This window comes from Dipodomys spectabilis, unplaced genomic scaffold, assembly GCF_019054845.1.
Source record: "Dipodomys spectabilis isolate Male_0828 unplaced genomic scaffold, ASM1905484v1 ptg000138l, whole genome shotgun sequence".
Lineage (NCBI taxonomy): Eukaryota > Metazoa > Chordata > Mammalia > Rodentia > Heteromyidae > Dipodomys > Dipodomys spectabilis.
The window spans coordinates 13,010,937-13,035,139 of NW_024870815.1; the positions used below are offsets into that span (position 1 = coordinate 13,010,937).

At 43.1% G+C, this 24,203-nt stretch overlaps 1 protein-coding gene across 2 annotated transcripts; it reads left to right on the plus strand.

The window, feature by feature from the left end:
• Positions 1 to 12,152: 12,152 nt before the first annotated feature.
• On the plus strand, positions 12,153 to 23,246 carry Isl1 (ISL LIM homeobox 1). Of its 2 annotated transcripts, none has more exons than XM_042690604.1 (6): positions 12,153 to 12,462; positions 13,377 to 13,566; positions 16,134 to 16,393; positions 18,103 to 18,389; positions 19,606 to 19,773; positions 21,957 to 23,246. In XM_042690604.1, the coding sequence occupies exons 1-6, from the start codon at positions 12,435 to 12,437 to the stop codon at positions 22,071 to 22,073; spliced, it is 1,050 nt and encodes a 349-aa protein (XP_042546538.1). In that variant the 5' UTR covers positions 12,153 to 12,434; the 3' UTR covers positions 22,074 to 23,246. The 2 variants fall into 2 exon arrangements, with proteins under 2 accessions (XP_042546538.1, XP_042546539.1); XM_042690605.1 differs by having other exon boundaries at positions 12,435 to 12,462; positions 19,675 to 19,773; positions 21,957 to 22,073.
• The last annotated feature ends 957 nt before the right edge of the window (positions 23,247 to 24,203 follow it).

Sequence of the window (24,203 nt, forward strand, 5' to 3'; positions counted from 1 at the left end):
ACAACTTCAAGGACATGAATTCTTTCAGCCATCGTGCATTCAGCAGCAGATTGTGCTCTTCCTAGTCAGGCCTTTGCATGAGAATACAGTCTGGCTGGCACCTTGATGACAGCTTTGAAAGACACTGAGCAGAGGGCCCAGCTAAGCCTAGGCTGCATCCAGACTGCAGACCCAGGAAAACTGAAATAATACATGTGTGTTGTTAGAACTGCTAGGGTTAAGGTGCTTAGTTCTACATCCCCAGATAGAATAGTCCAGAGATAAAATGATGGTTCTAGAAACTAGTCTCCCGTGCCAGCTGAATTCATTGGTCTGGCTTCCATCTTGAATGTCACCCTAAAGTGACAAGATGGCTGATGAAACTCCACCAAAATGTCAAGGTTCCAATCAAAAAGCGTAAAGAAAAGGAAAAAGAGAGGCCTCTGCATTGTCTGTTCCCTTATAAACAGTGCTTCCAACTAGACAACCCACACAGCAACTTCCACTTGTATCTTTCCAGTCACTTCTAACTACAGCGAGATTAGAAGATAAAGTTTTAGCCAGGAATATAGTAATGACATAAATTGGGCCTCATTTGTAAGAAAGGAGGGAGGCAGAAAGTTATGAGTATCTGGTAAATTAATCATAATCTTTACATAAGAGGAAATGATGTTTTTCCCTTACATCAGTTTTCCAATGTCCTTGTTTTTAAAGCTTTCTTGTGGAAGAAAAAAATTAAATAGAATGCTTATGCTAAGGGTATTTTGAAAGTCATACCAGTGGTGTGTCTGTGACAGATTATGAAAAGAGGGTTCTACTCAGTATTAACATTATTCATCTTGTTCCATTTTTCTGTCCCCAGGTACCTCATTCCCATCTCTGCCTTTAAGGAAGCTATTTACTCCCTGACTAGGAACATGTCCTGCTCTGTGTAAAGGCTCACAACACAAGCCAAAACATCAGGAGAAATAAATTTTATATTTAAACACATCACATTTTAGTTATTTCCTTGCTTTCTTTATGCCTCACAGAAAAGTCAAGTTGTCACCAAGTGACTCAAGGCTTTGTAAAGGTCACATGGTGATGTGAACTACAGCATCATGAGTTTATAAGCAAGAGGCATGATAAAGAGACACTCATTCAGAGACTCATTCACAAGGGTGAAAAAGAAGAAGGCAGCCGATATGCTTGGGAAGTCTTGGGGAGCAGTTGTGTTCATGAGAGTGTTTAAAGGCTTTGAAGATCTCAGATGTGAATCCCAGTGACTCCAGGACCCAATGGGCTGGTAGGACAAAGGACTCAGGAAATGGTGCAAGTGTTCAGTTGAATATTTGGTTAAATTAATAGTAGATGTCACAAGAAGTTCAGCCAAATGCAGTAGGGCACTCACAATCTGTCTGGGAGAATGTCCAATAATTAACCAAAGATTTGTGAAGAACCAGCAGTTCACATAAATGGAGCACATATGGATTTCCACTCCAATTTTTTTATCCTCCCTTAACTTTTGGAAGATGGTAACATGACCCATGCCCTATCAAAATGCAAAGTAATATGTCATTTAAAAAGTATTTAGACTGCTAGGAATTATAGTGTTAACTTGACATTGGGAAATGCAAGAAACTAGAGACTTTTGAAAGAATGCCATAGAATCCTTAATAGTGAAAAGAAGAAAAAGAACTTAATCTTCAAAGTTCTGAGTAACTACAGACCAAAAGTCAATTAGACTGAGGTAAACTGCTTATCTCCTTTCAAGCACCTTGACTTCACTATATGTGATACAATAAGTATATAATGATAATAAGAACAGTACTACTAAAGAATAGGCCAATACAAACTTCACGGTTTCTTGAGATCTACTTTTTCACCTTCATGGAAAATATAGTTGACATACAACAATCTGTTTATAGTTAAAATATGTAATTTGATAAGCTTTGACATATGTATATACAACCATAAAACTACGACCATATTCAAATAAGGAATATATCAATCACCTCCAAATATTTTCTGAGGTACTTCGGTAATCTTTGCTTTCCACATTTCCTTAATGCCTCTCCTCTCAGAGAGCCATTACTATCACTGATCACATCAGACTTGTACACATTGTGGAGGTACAATTATAGGGTGTTTATTTTGTTATCTGGTTCCTTTCACTCAGTATTATTTTGAGATGCACTACCTTCTTTCTTTTTAATTGATGAGTAACATTTTGTTGTATCTCACTTTTTGAAGGCTAACATCGTTTCCTTCCTTTCTTCCTTGTTGTCTTATTATTGACATGCTTATCTCAGAAGTTTTATACTAACAAAAGTAAGGAAATGGCATGGGGTGGGGGAGGGAAGAAGTAGGAATCACCTGTAGAAAAGTTTGGCATCTGAGTGTAAAACTAACAGGCAAAACCGAACACAAAATCCTTGAAAATTAAAGCATCTTTATGTAATAAATCATCCCTCCATGCATTTGGGGTGCTATTTTCAGTCTGAGGGGCCTTGCCTAGGGTTCCTCAACTACACAGTTTAGTGGCTGCCTAAATCAGTCTTCCAAAGACTGTCATCTATCCTCTGTTTGCTTATACAAATTATCTCAACGTGGAGAGATTATAAAATGAAGCAAAATGCTGATCTGGAATCACATGGGGAAACGCAATAGAAATAAAGTCCTTGAGAGCCACAGGCTAATAGCAACCAATAATGTTTATAAATCAGTATTATCCCAAAGTACATATCATGAACACTGATGGGGAATGAAATTTTGATTATCATGTGTTATCAGAAGTGTTTCTATTGTTGAATCCTGAATTACTTTCCTACTGAACATTTTTTTTTAATCTTTAGGTGTTTCACATCTGCTATAACAGCTACTTGTTTTAGCATAGTAAAGGCCAATCTGACCTTGGCTATGCATCTTGTACTTTGATGTAATCCTTTCAGAAGTTATGGGTAGAAGAGAATCCATGCTTGGCAAATTTGCTATCTCTTTAGCTTAATATGTTACCATGTTTAATCCCCAGTCCATCTTTGTGGCTGCTTGGTGCTGCTGCTATGGTGTGGTCAGTCTCAAATTCCTTCTCCATAGCAGATACAGTTCGAATGTGGCTAGATTCTGCCTGGATGAGAGCCTTTCTGTGGACCTGCTGCCTTCTTTCAGGTTTTTATGGGCCTGTTGGTTTATGCATATGTACAGATATTCTGACCCCATTACCTCTAGAACAGATTCCATGAGATCAACTGTATTTGGCCTTTCCAGTGTTTTGGGACACCCAAGTTCTTCTTGAGTGCATCGGTGCAAAGGATGCTCCCTTGTGCTCTGAGCTTGTGTTCTCCTATCAGAAGAACTAGACTAGGTGAATGGGAAGCCGTGCTCAGAACTGCTAACACAACAATGAGGTTGCTGGCAGCCCTTCAGCTGGCTTCGCATAACTGGGCATAGGAATAGTGTTTTCACAACACCTTTTCCCTTCTTACTTTGGATTAAATGAGCAATGCCAAATATTTGAATTACACTCTGTGATATAATCTAATCTGAAAAGAGAAGCAGGGTGTGGAAGGGAGGAGGAGAGGAAAACATAGAAGTCATTTTTAAAATTTTCTTCTCAATTCTGGTCTTTTTCCTCTGAGTCCTGAATACTAGTGTCAAATCATCCTAGTTACATAAAATAGCACAGGACTCCCTATTAAATTTCTGTATTTTTAGTTAGTACTTTTTCTTTTTCTTTTTTTTTATGACAAGCCATATCAACAGTGAACTTGCTTGTGGCAAACATTCTATTGCAATGCAGTTAAGAGTTCAATGAAGTTTAAATTATTCTCAAATATCTACTTTCCTAAAAAATAATAGATAAATAAAAATCTTCAATCCAGCCAGATCAAAATAAGAGAAGTCTGGGTTTTTCTCTCTCAGTTTCTATCTCCTGCTTGGCTCAGATCTGAATTCTGCTCTTGAATATGTGTTCTGTCAGGATGAACTCGGTCACCAGGCCCCATTCTTTTTCTTTGTCCCTCTCGACATTCATCCAGTGTTTAATTTTCCTTGAAAAGCTGTCTCTTTCTGTTCTTAAGATGGAATACTTTTCTCATCTTAGCTGAACTTCCACTTTTACCTTCTCCTTTGATGGCTGATAATGTCATTTACACCATGTATAAAAGTGTAATTTTTTTCCATCCACTTACATTTTCCTCTACTTCTTGAGTTCTGTGCTTATGTTTCTTGACCACTGTTGGGCAATATCCAAAAGAAGATATTTGCCCTGGTACAGCATCTCCAGTCACATCATTGGATCTGCCTGATATGGCTTGAGTATAGGCCTATGCAGAAGTTTATCATTCCACAATTGAGACAGCTTAAACTAACACCTAGCATTGTTAAGAAACACAATGTCCAGACTCAACAGATCTGATCTGTACTTTTCTCATATGGCCTATGAGAACTCAAACCCAATGAAACTACATATGGTAGTTCTTATTATCACCAGTGCTTTGTACAGCTAATAAGGGTGTACTGCAAATCCCCATACCAGGCCAAGAAGAAGAGTGTACACATTACATCCCATTCTGAAGGGAGACTTAAAATAATATGAAACCTCATGTTTAGGTGAAAATCAGCAACCTTACTAACCAGTGATTGGTAATCATACTGATTACCTATATACTGACTTAGAATTACAGTTTAAGATGAAAGCATAGTCTTAGGCTATTATACTATCTGGGGAGAAGTAGAGGGTTTTTAAAATATGTCAAAGCATCAGTTTAGTTATATCCATGTAATGTGTTTTTATAACTAAACTAAACTATCTGATGCCTGAGTGATACTTACATGTTTGTTATATATATGCATCTTATCACTTACTGTATATTAATTATAAACACTATAGAAAATATTTTTCTTATATTTGCTTTTGCTTTATGTTGATTCCATATTAACTAGAGGATGATGACATCTAGAGTGATATTAATTTGGCTATATTAACATTTATGTTCAAATAAAAATCACATGAGATTGCCAAATCACCAAAGTTAATCATAGTAATTCCTTAAGCATTACACAGAACTTATTCAGGTTTTAGTTCTTGTTCATGTGGTATGATTTCAGAATAAATTAGCATATATACTTCAAAGAACAAAATTCTGATAGCATTAACTTGCAACAACTAGCCAGGGCCCAGAATATTTAATAGTATTTTGATTCATGTATGTAGTTTCGGACTCTGCTCTATTTTCTTCCTAAAAGCATCCGGAATATCAGGTTTAAGCTTGCCAATTATTTTCTTGGAAGGAGAATGAATGTCTATCATGGGAGGGGGGAGCACTTGAATTTTTCTTTATGGAATTATTTTTTGATGTTAAATAACGTTATCATTAGCATATAATTACTTCATAATTATGCACAAATGATTTTACATACTTTTGATTCCTTTCATGTACTATAATATGAGGAATATGTCACCTATAAATAAAACTAGTTACAATTAAAATAGGCCATTTTACTTATCTTTTTAACTTTTTTTTTCTTACTTTCCATTTTTGGACTGAATGTTATACAACTGAGATGTGCCGGATAAAAGTCAACAACAGGCAACTGAGAAAAGACAACAAGATAATTGGTACTTCCTGCCTGGTAAAGTCTTAAATCAACAAAGGAGCCTCCCAGGCTAATCAGCGGCTCATCCCCCACCCCCCACCCCCCAAGCCTAGCTCCCAGTGCATCCCAGCGGGAGTCACCTCTTTTCTAATTAAAAATATTTGCAACATAAAGTAAAACTGAAATTGGGGGCGATTGATACTTTCGGGGATACCAACACTTTACATTTAAGCTATTCAAGAAAATATGCTGTGCCAATAAAGGCTGTTAATCTTCTCCCAAGACCCCTATCAGGACCTTCACAGCCAAAAGCCGGTCCATACAATTTTGTAGTTCAGGGAAAGTTGAGCCTCAAGCAAATAGCCACAAAGGTGCTTTGACAGAGTCTGAAGTTCTTAGAATGGTAATTTACTTTCATGAGTGGATGGACGTGGATGGAGGAACCGCAGACTCAGTTCAACCTTCTGGGAGGTTTTCTGTGAACCCTTTGCAGGCCAAGGAGGCTGGCTGGGAGATGTCCCAGCTGACAACACCCCAAATGGGGCATTGACATCTTCACCGGATTTTTTTTTAATCTCATTTTTGCCTTGGTGTCCCTACCCAAGCCCACCAAGCTTGAGCAAGAGACCACACCAGTCCCTGTCCAGAATGTGTCACCAGCTGAAGTGAGAGGTGGCCTCTCCAGGGGCTAAGCACCCCATTTCCGTACGAAAAGACATTCGCAAGACTTTGAATTTCTCCTTGTCCTCCAGTAACAATGAGGGCAAGAGATGTTTTTCCTTCTGTCAAGAGGAAGAAAGAAGAATTAAAAAAAAACAATCTTTGTGGTTAAAACGTTAGGAATAGAAAGTGGTTCAGCTAGAAGATGAGCAAACTGAAAAATGAGGAAGAAGACTCAGCTGGCCTAGAGGAGAACATGCCGTCGCTGCATTTACGGGCTGGTCTTATCCTGGGTCTCTGGTTCCACGCAAAGTCTGGCCACCAGCGTTCTAGAAGGCGGGCAAGTGGGATTTTTGGAAAGCGAGGTAGCAGAGTTTGTGAACCAAACAGCGACCGTGGGACGGGGATTCCTGAGCGTCCAAGCTCAGGAAGAGACCACGTCTAGGGGAGCGTCTGACCTCCAAACTACGCTGAAGGGAAGGCGCTGTTAACCCGCGGGGAATAAGTTAATCACTCGGTTAATCGAGTGACGTCTCGAGCCCCTTTGCTCGGCGTGGTTGACACTCAGCAGGTGCAGGGGCAGAGTTTTTTAAACGGCAAAGAACTGAGTTCTAGCCACCTAGACCTCGCCCACCTTCGCCTCTGCCCCGAGTCTCAGCGGACCCAGGGGGACAAACGGCCCCTAAAATCTCATCCTGGCGAACGACGAGGCGTCTGCTAGCCTTGGAAGCATTTTCTCCAGCCACTCCTCCCCTACTTCTTGCACTCCTTCCTTCCCTCTCCCTCGCTCCCTCCCCCCCGCATGCCCCTTTAAAAGCAGCCCCTATCCATCCCCACACCTCTCAGCTACTTTAAAACCTCCCAGCACGCTGTGGGCGTCCGTTTAATTCATAGGAAGTAGCTGTAACTCTTGCCACCACCTCGGCAGCCCACCCGAGGACTCCAGCACTCGGTTCAGAGACTCCCGGGGAAGGTCTGCAGCGTCCTGGTAGATTTTCGGGCTTCCTCCTCCTTCCCCGCCCCCACCTCCCCGGCTTGACCCGGGATTTCGGCTGCCTCTTCCCAACGTCACCCCCCCTTTGACCTCCCCCCCCCCCCCCGGTAGCCCGCCGCCCCGCCCCCGCGCTCCCCCCGCAAACCTCGTACTGGCCAGAGAACCTCTCGGCAGTAAATAAATTCAGAGCTCCCCCTCGGATAAGCCTGGCGAGGAGGAAAGAAGGGTCGTGCTCAAAGAACCACCAACTCGATTTGATCAACTTGAGCCTGTAGAGCGAATTAACTACCTCCGAGACTCCTCCTGCGAGCTGGGACGGTGGGGAGGGAGGTGTTTTGCTAGATTCAGAGACGATTTCAATTCAGCCGTCCCTGGACAGGGGAAAAGGAAAGCCTCTGCGCCTCTGAGCTCCTACGGGGAGAAGCTGGTGCGTGGAAGAAAGCTTTGCCCAAGGTGGGGGCTCTGGACTGCTTTGGCGCAGGTCTCTCAGCCTGTCGTAACCTGGCCCCTCGTGCATTCCCTGAACTCAGCTAAAAATTGCCTTTGCTGAGAGGGTTGGGTGGGGTGGGGTGGGGAGGAGAGTTTCAGTTGAAAGGGGTTGCCATCGATTTCGAGAAGTTATGGTAAATTCCAGGAAAAGAAAAGAAAAACAGAAAACAACAACAACAACGTGAAAATGAGGATGTAAAATTCTGCCCTCGCTTGACCGAACTCCCGCAAGCAAGCAGCTGGAGCGCACTGCCTGCTCAGGGCTGACCCGAGCCTTGCGCCTTTGCGGCTGCCGGGAGAGTTCGGGTTCCACCGCAGTAGAGAACAGGGAAGTGGATCACTGAGGAGCCCAGCGCCGGCCGCCAGCCAAAGAATGGCCTGTCGGCTTGTGATGGAAACAGCCACCTGAACTCAGAAACGCAGGCTAGGAAAGCTCTGAGCACAGGAGAAAAGTCTTGCTAATTCGCCCAGATTGTTTTAACTGGTTAATAAAGTAATTGACACTCAACAAAACCACATGCGCAGCAGGAGTCCGTGTAATAAAATAAGACTCACAACTAAGGGTTTGCTCTGGTTAACAACTGCTTTTATTGCCATTGCTTAGTATTCTTTTTTAAGTAACAAGAAAGTAAAGGAAAAGATAATCATTTCCTACCCAATGGAAAGAACATGAGATCTCTTCTGAAATTAGAGCACAAATTCTCTGGATCCATTCCTAGTAGCCACGGACAATAACTGGAAGAGAGGCAAATTAGCTCTAAACATCTCATTCTCAGCTGAATATAAATCGTTAAACCGGACTCCTTTTAAATCCATATAATTTTGTCTGACCCTTATTCTACATGATTAGCGACCACAGAGAAAAAGTAAAAAAAAAAAAAAAAAAAAAGGAGAAATGAGACAGATACTTGATTACTTTTCTTCCAGAGCAGAATAAACTTGTTCATATTTCATTTTGACTCCCAAATTAGATGTTTATGGAAATCCCAAAATATAAATCCTTCTGTTGTATTTTTCCCACCTGAACACCTTATTCATAGAAACTGGCGGCATGATTATTCTTTTAAACCCAATTCTGGTATGGGTTAAATACAGAGCATCACCTCCATGACAGTAAATTAGCAACCATATTCAGGGCTTAAAGAAAATTGATCAAAGTTCCCCCCACTTACACACACACACACACACACACACACACACACACACACACACACACACACACACACATACACACTTTTCCCCAATCTGGTTTAGATGGGAAGGAAACAGCTTTCTTACTCTAAGTTTTCCAAGAAACAAGCTAAAACTCACCTCTCTCTGTCACTGGTTGTTAGGAAGTAAATGGATTCTAAATGTTTAATTCTACTTTTCAATTGCAATTAAATCCTGTTTTGATTTGTGGAGAATGGCTTGATTTCATGACGTTTGTTCAAGAATCTATATCTGACATTGAGCTTGAAGTTGAATGTTTAAATTTTAACTGAAACAGAAAAGAGGAAGCAACAGCACACAAAAACATGGACTTGTAATATTAGAACCCACAAGCTTTGGTGCAACAACTACATTTTGAGAAGGGGACAGACATGCTTCATGGGCAGATGATACAGACTCAAGTGGAATTTACTCATCTCAGCATCTCTGTTACACTCAGACCTTATAAAGTGTATTGGAGGAGCTTGGAGTGATCTGTGCTACACTTAGATTTTCTTCTCCTCAAAGGAAGAGCTCAAACCAGGGATTCACAAAACTGTTGGTTTGAAGAATCTATTTTTTATCTAATAGAATATTACAAAGGTCAAAATGAGTCAGACTTTGACAGGAGAGTGTCTAATCCCCCCTGTGAACACAAGAGGTCGCTCCTAGGTTCAAGTACTGTGGAAAAATTTTGCTAATCATACTTTTTATGTAATCACAGTTTTATATATTCTGTAAAAAAATGACAACTTTATAGATACGTTCAATGTGCTGAATCCACATATAGCATTCACTTAAAGAAACAAGAACTTGTAGTCACATGAGAACATCTAGGAAGAACAAAACAGGCCTGTTGTCCTAGCTTGGATTTGAATGCAAATTGTACTATGGATAAACACATAAAACTACAGAACTTATCCATCATGAAACAATATAATTACTGTCCTTCCTCAAATTTCTCCCCTTGAGGGGAATATGTTATACATGCATTCTTACTTCTTTTTATTAGTATAAGAACTAAGATAATGCTTGCATACAATGGTGTAGGTTAAGAAAAGGAAAACATGTCGAGTTCACAACGTTTTTTTAAAATAACTTGCTGATTTAGGGAGTTAAAATTTTCTCTCCCCCTTCCTTCCTTCCCTCTTCCCTCTTCATAGTGAGGGCATTTTCTTGATCTCAACTACAAGTAACCCTGGACATGTTTCATGTTTAATTCCATGTTATAAATGTGGTATGCATGAATGTGATTGGCTGAAATCTATTTACTTTGTATCTGCTTTTTTGTTGTTGTTGTTTTGAAGGGGTCAACTTGCTTATCTGCATGGGAAACACGTCCATACACTGGAAAGAGTTGCTTTGTGTATCTATTATCAGCATGGGTATGGCAATTCGCATTGTGACCAAAGCCACCATGGATATAATACAGAAGACTTAGAATGTGGATTGAAACAAAACAAAGAACAACTAGTAAACTTACCTACCTGTGTCAACCCTCCACGAACGCACTCAGACATAATTGATAATTTTAAAAAAATAGAAGCGATGAGATCCAATGTGACATCTTCCTTGAAAGGAAACAAAACAAAACAAAAAGTTCTTGACAACGCTTTCTCCCCCACCCCCACCCCCGCGTTAGCTCAGGAGGAAACTCATGCATCTTAGCTTTTCTGTGCCCTCAAGAGGAGCATCTATTCAAACTCAGCCTCTACGGCCGGCCGAGGGCTCCTGGGTCTTTATCAAAGGTTAGATCTGGTGAAAGGTACTTTCAAAGAGAAGTTTCCGAACACATCAGGTCTTCCTTTGGCAACAAGACACTGAAATTAAGCCTTCCACGGTTTGTGTTTTCAGACCTTTTAAGATAAAACGAGCAGTCCCACTGGATAGCGGGAATGCGTTTTAGAAGTTTGGGGAAAATGGAAGAGAGAGACTCCTTGGCCTTCCTTAACTTTGTCTTTGGGAAACTAAGAGATGAGGACATCTTAGGGATAATTAGGAAAAGTTCTCATTGGCAAGATGCAGCTAACAATCTACACTCTCCAGGTAGTTTCTCAAGAGGAAAGTATTTGATATCCGCACTCGGTGAAGAGTATTCAGTTTTTCTCCCTAGTCGTGCTTGTAGACTAACACATTAAAAAAAATAGCTAGAGAGACATAGACTTGTAATTTTCAAAACAGGACCAACTAAACCCACGAGGTTTGCTTGAAACGAAATGGCAAGAGATCGGTTCAGAGAGGAACTGGACGGTACCTAATCGTTTTTTCACCACAGGAAGATCATTTCAATTCTTTGACTTCGGGTTAGTACCCGCTTTAAAGTTTGACTGAAAAGCAGAGGGTTCGAAAGAGACAGACAGTCCACGGAGACTTCGACTTTGCTTTTTACCTTCGCGATTGATTCATTCCAACTGATTCGTCCGCAGGGGTAACAAAGCAACCTGAGTGCGCCCCCACACACCCGCCCCTACGTTTTTGGAGATCTGAGGAAGGAGGCGAGCAGGTAATGGGGTAACAGTCAGCCAGCAATTCCTCGGAGTCTAACCAGCCCCATTCCCAGTTCTTCCACCAGAGTGGGAAAGGGGGAAGGAGTGGGGGGTAGGGGGACACAACCTTCCAGGCAGCCAAGCCAGTCCTGACCCCCGGGGTGTACATGACTTCCGTGGCCCAAACCGAGGAAATCGGCTTATTCCAAGTCTCCCACACCCCACCATTCCCCCCCGCCCCCTAGAGCCCGGGGAGCCCGGGAAGGATCTCATCCAAAGGAAGACCTACCCACCAGCCACTCGCCACCGACGGCAGAAAAGTGAGCCCCACGCAGCCAGCGGACTGCAGGGACCCCAGGAGTGCTGGGCGGAGAGGAGAATGACCCCCCGAGGCGAGCTCGCGATGGGGGGTAAGTGGGGGGCGGAGAGCGGCCGGGAAGGATCCAGGAGTTGGGGGCAGAGAGGAAGAGGAGAAAAGACAGCTTAAAGGCAGAGCAGCCGGGCAGCCCGAGCATCGAGGGGTGAAAGGGCTGGGGGGGTTAAGGGGACAGGGAGTGGGGGCGGGAGAAGAGCCTGAGCCGGGAGAAAGTTGGGAGCCCTAATCCTCTCCCTCGGGCTCGCCCAGCGGTCAGTGGCGCACGGCAGCGGCCCGGCTGAAATATGATAATCAGAACAGCTGCGCCGCGCGCCCCGCAGCCAATGGGCGCGGCGCTCGCCTGACGTCCCCGCGCGCAGCGTCAGACCAATGGCGATGGAGCTGAGTTGGAGCAGAGAAGTTTGAGTAAGAGATAAGGAAGAGAGGTGCCCGAGCCGCGCCGAGTCCGCCGCAGCCGCAGAGCCTCCGCTCCGTCAGCGCCGCGGGCTCCGATCGGACTCCCCCGATCTGCCAAGGGCGAGGGCGCGGCGCAGCGGCCGGGCGGCAGCTCTGCTCCCAAGCCTGGGCAACCCCTGGGGCCACTGTTTTCCCACGTAAGCCACAGCTCCAGCATCCTCTCTGTGGCTGTTCAACCAACTGTACAACCACCATTTCACTGTGGACATTACTCCCTCTTACAGATATGGGAGACATGGGCGATCCACCAAAAAGTAAGAGGCTGTTTTACCTTGTGGGGCTCGGTGTGCTGTTCTCGTGCTGGGGGAGGAGGGGGTGTCTCTCTCAGGCAGGGGTGCCAAAGGCTCGTTAGAGTTGGAGTTCTTCATTGCCTGTAGAGAAAGAGAGAGAAGGTGTTTTTTTTTTTTTTTTGGTTTGATTGCGGCCCCCCCCCTTGTTGCCGCCACGCCTGCATGCTTGCTGCGGGTTCTGGTTTTGGGGTGGGGGGGGGGAACGGGATAGGGGGAAAACTGATCGTACCTTGTATTTGAATCCGCCTGTGTACCTTTCCCCAACCCCTGCCTTGTGGTGCTAAGCGGTGATTTTCCTCCTCGGGAATCCAGAGTTTGGGGAGAAGGTTATTATGTTGCAAAGGTCTGCCTGCACACACAATACCGAGAGATAGGAATTAAGCATTAGACTTGCAAAAGAGAAAGTGACAACTGTATTGATGCCTGCTCTTGCTAACAATATCCAGTCCTGGGCGTTATTGAAGAACGTGCTCCGTGGAAACATTCCCTGCGTTCACTTAACGTTCTAGTCAAAACCTTTTCTTCTGACTTGACTTCTCCATAATCTTTCCTAATGATTATAGGGAGGAGGGGGAGAAAATGCGAAAGGAACGGGTTTGATTGTGCGCTAGTTTTACAAATATAGACTATTCAAATCTGTATTTTACATATATTCAATTTCATTTTTGTGAGAGAGAGAGAGTGTGTGTGTGTCAAGGTTTTGATGGTACACTTCAATTACCATCCCGAAGTGCAGTACTCTGAGAGGGGTGGGGGTAGGGGGGAGGAAAGGAAAGAATTTCTTCTAGAGTACACCCTATAAGAGAACGACACTAAAAGTGTGTTTATCTCCGTAGGAAGTAAACGGTTAGTCAATCATGTATTTATTTTCATTTCAGAAAAACGTCTGATTTCCTTATGTGTTGGTTGCGGCAATCAGATTCACGATCAGTATATTCTGAGGGTTTCTCCGGATTTGGAATGGCATGCGGCATGTTTGAAATGTGCGGAGTGTAATCAGTATTTGGACGAGAGCTGTACGTGCTTTGTTAGGGATGGGAAAACCTACTGTAAAAGAGATTATATCAGGTATGCCTCTTTTCTTTTTTCCTTACTTTTATAAGATTTCCGTGACTCTCCCCACTTCTTATTTATTGTTTGGTGTGGCTGTGTTGTTTCGGGGGAAGTTTGCCTTAGTAGGGTCCGGCATGGAAAAGTCACGCTTTCGGTATTTTTATTTAGTTATTTTTGCAATTAAACTATGCTTTTCATTTTACTTTTGGGGGATGAGAGTTTCAGAGTGAGTCCATATATTGTGTTGTGTCAAGGCTGCTTGTCTTCTCTTGGAATTGGTGGTGGCCAATTTAGTTTCCCCTTTCATTGTCTCCCTTCCAAAACAAACACAAATTTTAAAGATGGTTAAATGAGGGGTTCCAAACCTTAAGAGAATTTTTATTCTACTTTTTTTTACAGTATAGTGCAAGCTTCTATTTATTTAATTTCTACTTAAATTAGTAACTTAAAATCCTTTGGGAGGGTTGTTAGTTAAATAGATAAAAGTTTGAGCAAAGAATGTTTAGATAATGCATTTTTAAAAAGTAGAACTATTATACCCTTTTACTTTGAGGGTGAGATCTTCCTAGATTTTTCTTTAAACCAACCGAAATATTCCTTGCAAAAAGACCGGAAATTTAATCTTTTTAAAATATTAACCCTATAGTGACATCTGACTGTCTTATCTTATCTGAACTGATGAATTAGAGCAGATCAAATTGCCTATCATCTGCCTATGAACAATTGGTACATTTAGATAATTGAACAGCTTCCTTTCTCACATTAAAATCTAGTAACTGATAAAATAAGTGAAATGCTCGTATTGACAAGACTGAAACCGCAGAGGAGCTTTCTGCCCTTAGTTTTTGTTTGCTGTTGTTTCATTTAGCAAAGAATCATCGGGATTTGCAATTCTGAAGTTTTCTCTTAATAGTGTGTTTATACTATTATACAGAATAAAACATTCAGGGATATTTTATTAGTTTTAATAACAAAAAGAAGAGATTATCTTTGCAGCCTTGGCGACAGCAGAAAAGAATTTTAGTCCAAGGACAATTTACGATGACTATATTTTAGTAAAAGGGAACTTGAGAACTTTAAAGTTAGGTTAAGATTTTAATATGTAGTCACAGTTTCTTCCTGCCTATGTACTGTCCTTTTTTTTTTTTTTTTTTGTCATCACAAAGAGGTGAGTATAATACTGGCTGATAAACCTGAATGATACAATTTTTAAAGTACTTCGAAAGAAAATGGAAAGAAGGACAGGGGGACACAGGAAAGGGGAGGGATATTGTCGATTGTTTGGTCACCGAAAATGTAGAGTCTTCATCTTAAAAATTGGGTAGAGAGAGGAATGAAAACTTTCGAATCTACCTTCTAACGGTTCACTGTTTCCTTGGTTTGGCTGGTGTTTAACTCAAGATTGGGGAGGTGGGGAGCTCACTTGGCACCAAGGGGAGCATCTTTACTCCTGTGAAGACATTGTTTTGCCCAATTCTACCCAGGGCACTGCATGCACCTTATTCTGGATAGCCACGGGGCGGGGAGGAGAGGAGCCCAATTCCTTTTATTTCCCCTTTCTCCATTCTCCCTTAACTCTGCATGTTTGTTGCACACTTGTGTGCCCAGGCACACACCATTGAAATTCTTGTAGTTATAAAAAACAGAACAGGGTGATCTTTGGGATTTCCAGAACTCCCTTGAAGGAACAGAATGGCCCGGCTTTGTGTGGGTCTTTTCTCCCTTCCATTTTCTGGGTAGAAATGGCCCAGCCTCTGCTATTATGGATAGAAGGGGAGGGGACCATGGCAATACCTAGACAGAACCTATAGGAATTGTCCCCTGGAAAGAAAAGGCCAATGTTAACGGTAGACTTTAGAAGTGAGTCTTCTTAGCTTTCAGGCTGCTTATGAGTCTACAGCAAAATGCAACTTGAAAAGAGATTGCGGGAGCAGAGAAGGTTAAAAAAATAAGAAAGATGAACATAGAGGAGACTTTGCCTGAACCCCGTGGCCTGCAGGAAATCTTTAGCTGAATAAAGACTATATTGGTAAAGGCTTTGGAAACCTTCAGCGGTTTCGTTTTGTTGTTCTGCTTGTGCTTTTACATGTGATCACAAATGAAATGGGATTGCTGTACCATTGTTTCATTGCAAGTTCAGACATTTCTTACCGAAATTGAGACACAAAGAATTGAAAGATTGAAAATACCGGGGCAACTGGCTATTGGGGGTCCCCCTGGTTGTCTGAAAAGACAATCCTGGGACTGGTTCCCTGAGGGGTGGCTAGAGCATCAGTACTACCAGTATGTTTTCCTTGGTTTGGTCTGGGTACTGATAGACCTGGAGGTTCCTGGGAAAAAGAACAGGAGTTAAAAGCAAGAAAAAGATGGAAGGAGGGAGAAGGAAAGGGATGAAGACTTCTTTCCGATATTCTAGCTAGATCTGTTTAAGAATACTGATTTGTCAGCACATCTCAAGAGCTGGCAGCTTCCCCCACCCCCCTACCAGGTCGCTGGAGAGATTCAGCTGGGGCAGTGCCTGCCTGAAATGACCCCCATCTCCTTGTGCTTCTCTTTCCCGTCCTGGGCTTGGCCCTGCGCAGGTTATACGGGATCAAATGTGCAAAGTGCAGCATTGGCTTCAGCAAGAACGACTTCGTAATGCGCGCCCGTTCCAAGGTGTACCACATCGAGTGTTTCCGCTGCGTGGCCTGCAGCCGCCAGCTCATCCCCGGCGACGAGTTCGCGCTCAGGGAGGATGGGCTCTTCTGCCGCGCCGATCACGACGTGGTGGAGAGGGCTAGCTTGGGCGCCGGCGACCCGCTCAGTCCCCTGCATCCAGCAAGGCCGCTGCAAATGGCAGGTACTCATCTGTCCCTAGGGAGGCCTGTCTCCGGGAGGCAGGTGCTGGGGCTATAGGAGCGTCTTCTTCTCCGGCTCAGCAGTCTTGTTAGCCAAAAGGTGGTTATGAGGTGGTTAAATGAAGTCTTAACAGGTACCGTTTGCAACACCCGATGCTCTTTTGCAGCCAGGATCAATGCAAGCACTGTCTATCCTGACTCCCTCGGCACACCTACAGGTCTTTATGCATATGAGTACACATGAACTTGTGTACACACATACCCCACAAGCCCAAATGGCGTCTTCAGTTCTACCTCGGCTTCCAAACCCTGCCTTTCTGAAAACGGGCTTCAGCTTCCTGCCAAGTACTCTCCTAGCTCGGGTGCTTAATTAAAGGGGTGGAGCCCTAGGTCCTTGGAGCTTCCTCCTTAACCCAATGAAGGAAGCCTAGGTGCCCTTAACATTATTTCACCTCTACATTTTTTTTTCCTTGAGACTCATTTTCCAACCCAAAACGTTTTTCAATTTTGTTTTATTTTCCTCTGGCCAAAGAATGGGTCCTAAAAAAGATACAGTCTTAATACCTGCCAGCCACTATACTGAGCTGTAATTTAAAACTGTCAACAACCTAATCTGCAGTAATTGCCTTTTAAAAGGAGCCTGCCTCTTTAAACCACTCAGTCGGTGTGACTTGGTGAGAATTCCATCTTCAAGCCTGTCCCCACAGCTCTAAATTGACCCCATAGGTGTTGTCCTGACCCCAGGGATTCAAGGAAGGTCTCGATTTGTACCATATAGATCAGAGAGCAGTTTCTCCATAAAGGAAAGTGGCAACAGCAAGGCTGGTCAGGATCAAGGCCCCACAGAGTTTCCTACCTGCCTTCAAGTCTGCAAGAGATCTACAACTCTCCCTCCTGGAGTTTTAAAGCAACCTTTGCAACTAAATACTGGCCTTGAGGACAGGACAGCTCTTTTCCTTGCCCCCCCCTCCCCCATTTCTGGCAGCTCTCAGAATTCTGTCGTGGGGGATTTGTGACAAGCTTGAATGAGGGCAAAGCCAAGGGTGGGAAACGGAGGGGGAACGAACTATTGGGAGGAAGGAAAGGGATGTTTCCCAGCGGTAGTTTATCTGGGGCCTAGACAGCTCAGCAGAGTTTCAGTTTTCCTTTGCTTGGGTCAGGAACATCCCACGATGATTAAGTACTAAGAAAAAACAGGGACCGAAGAGATGGCTGCCATACCGAATATCTTTAGCTCTCTTCATATGACTGTCCTCTGGGACTGAAGTTCAAGGCTGTCTGGTAGAACTCTGGGTCTTCTGGGTTACACACATTCTGGCTGGTGTGGCCTCTCTGTCACTAAGGTGTTTGGCCTTTCCTTCCCTGATATCTTCTGTGGCCTTCATTCAAGAAGAACACTGAGGCCTGGAAGTGGGCTCAGTTTACTTAGGAGAAAAAAGTGAGCATGGGGAAAAACAGTTCAGAAAAATGCCGCCCTGTTAGGAGCTGGGAAGCAGATCCTGCTATTCGGGGCTAACGTCTGTTGAGCTAGGATGGCTCGGAGCCAGGTTGTACACTCTCTTATGTCCTTCCTGCTCTCACCTCAGCCCCCTCACCCCTTCCCCAGTTAGAGTGTTAGGGCTGCAAACATCAGCCCTTGTGGGAAATGCGGGCTGGCAGGCGGGCAGCCTAGCAGCCTGGCCCGATGCTCACAGCGTTCCTTGCCACGCAGCCGAACCCATCTCTGCCCGGCAGCCAGCCCTGAGGCCCCACGTCCACAAGCAGCCCGAGAAGACCACCCGCGTGCGGACTGTGCTGAATGAGAAGCAGCTGCACACCTTGCGGACCTGCTATGCCGCCAATCCCCGGCCGGATGCTCTCATGAAGGAGCAACTGGTGGAGATGACAGGCCTCAGCCCCCGCGTGATCCGAGTGTGGTTTCAGAACAAGCGGTGCAAAGACAAGAAGCGAAGCATCATGATGAAGCAGCTCCAGCAACAACAACCCAATGACAAAACGGTGAGTGGCCGGGGGCCCAGCCAGGGACTCCAGGAGGAGAGTGAACCCTGGCAAAATTCATTCTGGTACCTAGCCTGGCTGATGCTAGTAGGAACTCAGACAGGGAGGGCCTACCACCTCGATTAAACTAGATCCGAAGGGGTAGAGGATGGAGGCGTCAACGCTGCTGGGAGCTGAAGCCCAAGCAGCCCAGGTTCCTAGCAGAGTGGGAGAGGCTCAGGCTCTTCAGCCTCACCATACCCTGGAACTGGAAGGTTACAGTCACCCCCAACAAATGGCTGGCAGCAATGTGGCTAGCTGGGGCTTGCTAATAGTTGAGGTCATCAATTCCCCAGATCGCAAAGGGAAAAGAGGGTCAACACTTTCAGTACTTGTTTAGGTCCAGAATGCTGATCAGGCTCTTGGGCTCACCTTACTACTTATGATTACAACTTCTCCACAATGAGGTCCAGAATGTCCTCCAAGGGGCCCACAGGGAGCCTCTACTGTACCTCCAGCCAGGCCTCCTCAGAGGTCTCTTGGCCCTGGAACTGGGCATCAACTGTTAAACTAAGCTGAAGTCTGCCTGCCTGCCTACCAGCTTGCCTTCCTGCCTTCCTTCTCCTCCACTTCTTTTTCTCCTTCCTCTTCCTTCTTCCCCTTCTTTCTCTCTTTTTCTATCTCACCCCCCACTTTTTTTTTTTTTTTTGCTTCTTTGATCCTATTTTTAAATGTCATAAAACTCATTAAATGTCATGAAACTTGGCAGACTGGGGTACTTTCTAAGTTGGTTACTGCTTAATAGTACAATAGCAGGCAGATCCAAAAGCTGTGAGTTGGGGCTGGCTCTAAAAGGAGAGCTGCTTGGAGAAATATCCCAGAAAGTCCCCAAGTCAAGAGGCTGAAGGGAGACCCAGCTGGCCTCCCATTTGTAGGAGGCTGTGCCCTCTGAAGGCAGATGGGAGGAACTGGGGAGGAGCTAAGAAGGTAAGGGGAAGTTGACTGTCATAGCATATCTGCTCTAATACGGTCTAAGCAGGTCTAAAAGTCCAGCCCACAGAAGTAGAAAAACAAAATTGAACTCTAGCTAATATCCATAGGTGCAGCAGATTAACTTGAGTCAATAAAGGGCCACTATATAGATAAGATAATACCTGAGTATATTTGCTTAGCCAGTGCAGACAAAGGAGGGAGGGAGTTTGCTCATTAACACATTGGGATGGGGGTTTTTCCACAGAATATACAGGGGATGACAGGAACTCCCATGGTGGCTGCCAGTCCAGAGAGACATGATGGTGGCTTACAGGCTAACCCAGTTGAGGTGCAAAGTTACCAGCCGCCTTGGAAAGTACTGAGCGACTTCGCCTTGCAGAGTGACATAGATCAGCCTGCTTTTCAGCAACTGGTAAGTGTCAGTTCCCAGACTAAGGAGGCTGAATTCCTCCCACAGAAAAGGGGTTCTGCTTTAAGTGTCATTGAAAGATTAAGGAGGGGGAGGGTATTCCCTAACCTCAGGGTAGTGGGGAGACTAAGGAGGTATGAGAGTGTGGTGGTGAGGTGGGAGACAAATGCAAGAAAAACAACCTTTCTTGTTAGTCTTTTTTTTTTCTTCAAATAATGAGACTGCATAATTTGTGTATATAGAATGACTTTTAAAAAAATCAATCAAGCATATTTTCTAGGATTAATTTTATGATGTCTAACTAGAAATAGGAACAAAAATATGCAAGGCTGTAAAATCATGTTGCTGAGACATGAGTTTGTAAGGACATGTCAATTGTATTAGCAGTCAGTATTTGCTACCTAGTAAGCATGTGTACCTAAATCAAGGTGATTATAATACATACTTAAAGATTATAATATATAAATTATCAATAATCAGCAAATACCTAACCAATGTACTATTTTCCTATTATCAATAAAGAGATGAATTGATTGAAATAATTAATAAGTAGTTTGAATCTATATCCTTTTCTCAGGATACCTTAATCTAATTATATACTTAGACACTTTTATATGCACTACACACATATACATATATTTATATTGGTTATATACTTTACATCCTAAGTGGCATGTATAGCAAAAGGAACATGAACTCTACAGCTGGGGGGGAAAGTGTTATTTTACCTGTGAAAACCCATTTTATCATCAGCTTGTTTCGCAGATCCAGAGCAGAGAATTAATTTATCTTTCACCCATCAAAGGCTTAAAGAGTCAAGATAGATTAAAGAAAGCATTAAATGTCCTTTTAAATATGATAAATCTATTTGAGTTTTCTTTTTTGTTTAGTTTAAAATGTTAATCAGCACTATAAGATCCTATTTTACTGAATGTGAGTCGTGAGTCTCTGTTCTCAAAACTTGTTCTTCCATTAGAAAGAAAGCTAAAGCATTAAAGGACAGCTTTTTACCTTCACATTTGTCCTGAGGACATTTGCTTTGTCAGTGTCAACAGTTAGGTAATTGGCCAGGGGCAAGTGGTTAAAAGGACTTGGCCCCTAGGCCTGTGTCTCTGTAAAAGGACAATCTAGAGGGTAGGCAAATTTGAGAAGTCCCTTGACCTCCTAAGGGGAAAGTTGAGTAGAGTAGAGGGGGAGGTAGTTTTGGAACTAGGGGACAGGGTGAGTATATCTTATTTTAGAGTCATTATTCTGATGGGTTAGTTGAGCAAAATTTGGAAGATAGAAAGTATGTGAGGGAAGGGTTCAGCACAGCCAAGTGTTTGTGTATTTTCTGAAACATTAGTGCCAAACAAGAGCAGTAAAGGGAATCTGAAGTAGGGGAAGAGGGTGTGGCTGCAGAAGATTGTTTACAACAGAGATATATGCAGAGGGTTTTTTTTTTTTTTTAGTTAAAAGAAAGAGTCCTTATTTATAACGTGATGATGTTATAATATACGTATCTCCTCTGGGAAAGAAGAGTTTGATTTAGTCAGAGTGAGAGGGGAGGAGAGAAGCAGGGCCAGAGGAAGAGAAGAAGAGAGGGAAAGAGGGAAAGAAGGAGGAGGAGAAAGAAGGAAGGAGTAGGGAGGGAGCTAGAGACTCCTAGACTGGCAGCAGAACATACAGGAGAGAAAGCCCACACTGTGAGCCCTCTAAGGAGTTAATCATTGTTCTGTGGAATCTTCTCTGAGTCTCCTGTCATAGGATGTGAGATTGTGTTACGGATTTTCCCACTGAAAAAAGAGAAGCTATGAAGCCTAGAGACAGCTCAACTAGCCTGCTCCCGGGACAACATGTAGCCGGCAGGATAATTTTATTTTGAGCGTGCTGCATAGTAGAGTCATGATGCCATCTTACAGCGAGAAACACGTTTGCTCTTAAATAATTTAATGCAACATAATGTTGGGAATTCAGTCTGAGCTAAAACACAGATCATTAGGATGATGGGAAAGCGAGAGGATTCCTTCTCAAGCTTTTCTCATGGACTTGCCTTAAGCCTGTCAAAAGTCTGATTTATTGTGGCTATCTTTATCTGTTCATCCACTTACATAAACATTTGTACATGAATCCATGCTATGGTGAGTTTATATTTTATGAATACAAGAATAGTCTCCTGTATTGATTTTTTTCAACCTTCCATACAGGTCAATTTTTCAGAAGGAGGACCAGGCTCTAATTCCACTGGCAGTGAAGTAGCATCCATGTCCTCTCAGCTCCCAGACACACCAAACAGCATGGTAGCCAGTCCTATCGAGGCATGAGAAACATTCATTCAGATGTATTATTTTTCCCTGTTGGAGAAAGTGGGAAATTATAATGTTGAACTTGGAAACAAAAAGTATTTAACGACCCAGTCAATGAAAACTGAATCAAGAAATGAATGCTCCATGAAATGCACGAAGTCTGTTTTAATGACAAGGTGATATGGTAGCAACACTGTGAAGACAATCATGGGATTTTACTAGAAATTAAAACAAACAAAACCTGAAACCCAACATATACTATTCAATGACCTTAGAAGTACTGAAGAAACAAACAAACAAAAAAGACATTTTTAAAACGTAGGGGATGAATATCCAAGGATCTCAAAAAAAAAAAAAAAAGAAAGAAAGAAAGCAAGCATTTTCATTTCCCTTGCACATCTAAAGAAATGCAGAAATAGAAAAAAATTTCTAGTACATCATAATCTGAATGGTGCTGTTTCTATATTGGTCATTGCTTTGCCAAACAGGAGCTCCAGCAAAGAACAAGAAGAGACTGGCATCAGTGGCTGAAAATCTTTCAGGAAGGTGGGAGCTGCATTGGTGTGCGATGTTTTTAGTTGACTTACCAAGGGGTTCATTGAAATCCTAAGCTTCTTAGCATGTTCTACAGCTGGTTTCTTTTTACTTTGGTCCCTTTCCATTTTTTTTTTTTGAGATCCATCCTCTATCAAGAAGTCTGAAGCGACTTTAAAGGTTTTTGAATTCAGATTTAAAAACCAACTTATAAAGCATTGCAACAAGGTTACCTCTATTTTGCCACAAGCGTCTCGGGATTGTGTTTGACTTGTGTCTGTCCAAGAACTTTTCCCCCAAAGATGTGTATAGTTATTGGTTAAAATGACTGTTTTCTCTCTTTCTGGAAATAAAGAGGAAAAAAAAGGAAACTTTTTTTGTTTGCTCTTGCATTGCAAAAAAATTATAAAGTAATTTATTATTTATTGTCAGAAGACTTGCCACTTTTCATGTCATTTGACATTATTATTTTTTTTGTTTGCTGAAGTAAAAAAAAAGATAAAGGTTGTACCGTGGTCTTTGAATTATATGTCTAATTCTATGTGTTTTGTCTTTCCTTTCTTAAATATTATGTGAAATCAAAGCGCCATATGTAGAATTATATCTTCAGGACTATTTCACTAATAAACGTTTGGCATAGATAACTAAATAAACGCAATGATTCAGGGTCCCTCTTTTATATACTTATTAGCAAGCCTTTAAAATATCTGAATTTAAGGATTGCATGTGAATGGGGGTAAACTGAGGTATAGTAGGTGTGATGTTGTATTGCAAGTAGTTAGGGTTCCGTTTGCAAGTCTGGGTCTCAATAGTTGGGTCAAAGTTGTTTGGAAGAACCCCTTAGCTCTCTGCTGTGATAATGTTACAGGTTTTGTGGAAATGAAATGCTGCTGCCTCTATTCTGCCTTCAACCTTTCCTTCCTCCTTCCCCTCCTCCTTTCTCCCTCCTCAGTCCTGCCCCATCCATCCACCCACCCTCAAACGGAAAAGCATCCTGCTTTTTAAATAGCTTTTGATTGGAGCCACTATTTTATTTTCTTAGAGTTAAGTGCTTTATACCAAAGTCTCCAGTTTAGGATTGTTGAAAGGACCCATATTGGAAATGTATGCTCTTGCTAAAGAGACTTTGTGCCATTAGTTAGTAGTGGCGGTGGACTGAGAAAATGCTGCTTTATTTGTGCAGAAGGAAAAGGCCTAGAGAGGAGTTTTCTCAGCAATCCCCAGACCCAGGACCCTCTTCCCTCCCTGCCCACTTTCCATAGCTTCTTCTGACTCGGCAAGTAACTTCCTTGGGGTACCTGCCGGTAAACGTGGGTAGGCGTGCTTTCCGGGGTCAGACACCTCCAACACCCATTTCTTTTAGCCATAGTTCACGGGTGCGCGCCAGAACCCAGGTGTAGACGTGGGGTACTGCCCCCCAAACTGGCTTTCTCCGTGCGTCCTCGCGGTAGTTTATAGAGTTAGGGTGGGGTGCCATACTGTTTTCTCTCCCTCTCCCTCCCTCCGCCCTCCAAGCCTCAGTGAGACTTTGACTCTTTTGGAAACTGGATTCATTTGTATGCGCGAGTGTAAAGCCGTTTTCAGTATCTGACAACTTAATAAATACAAAAGCTA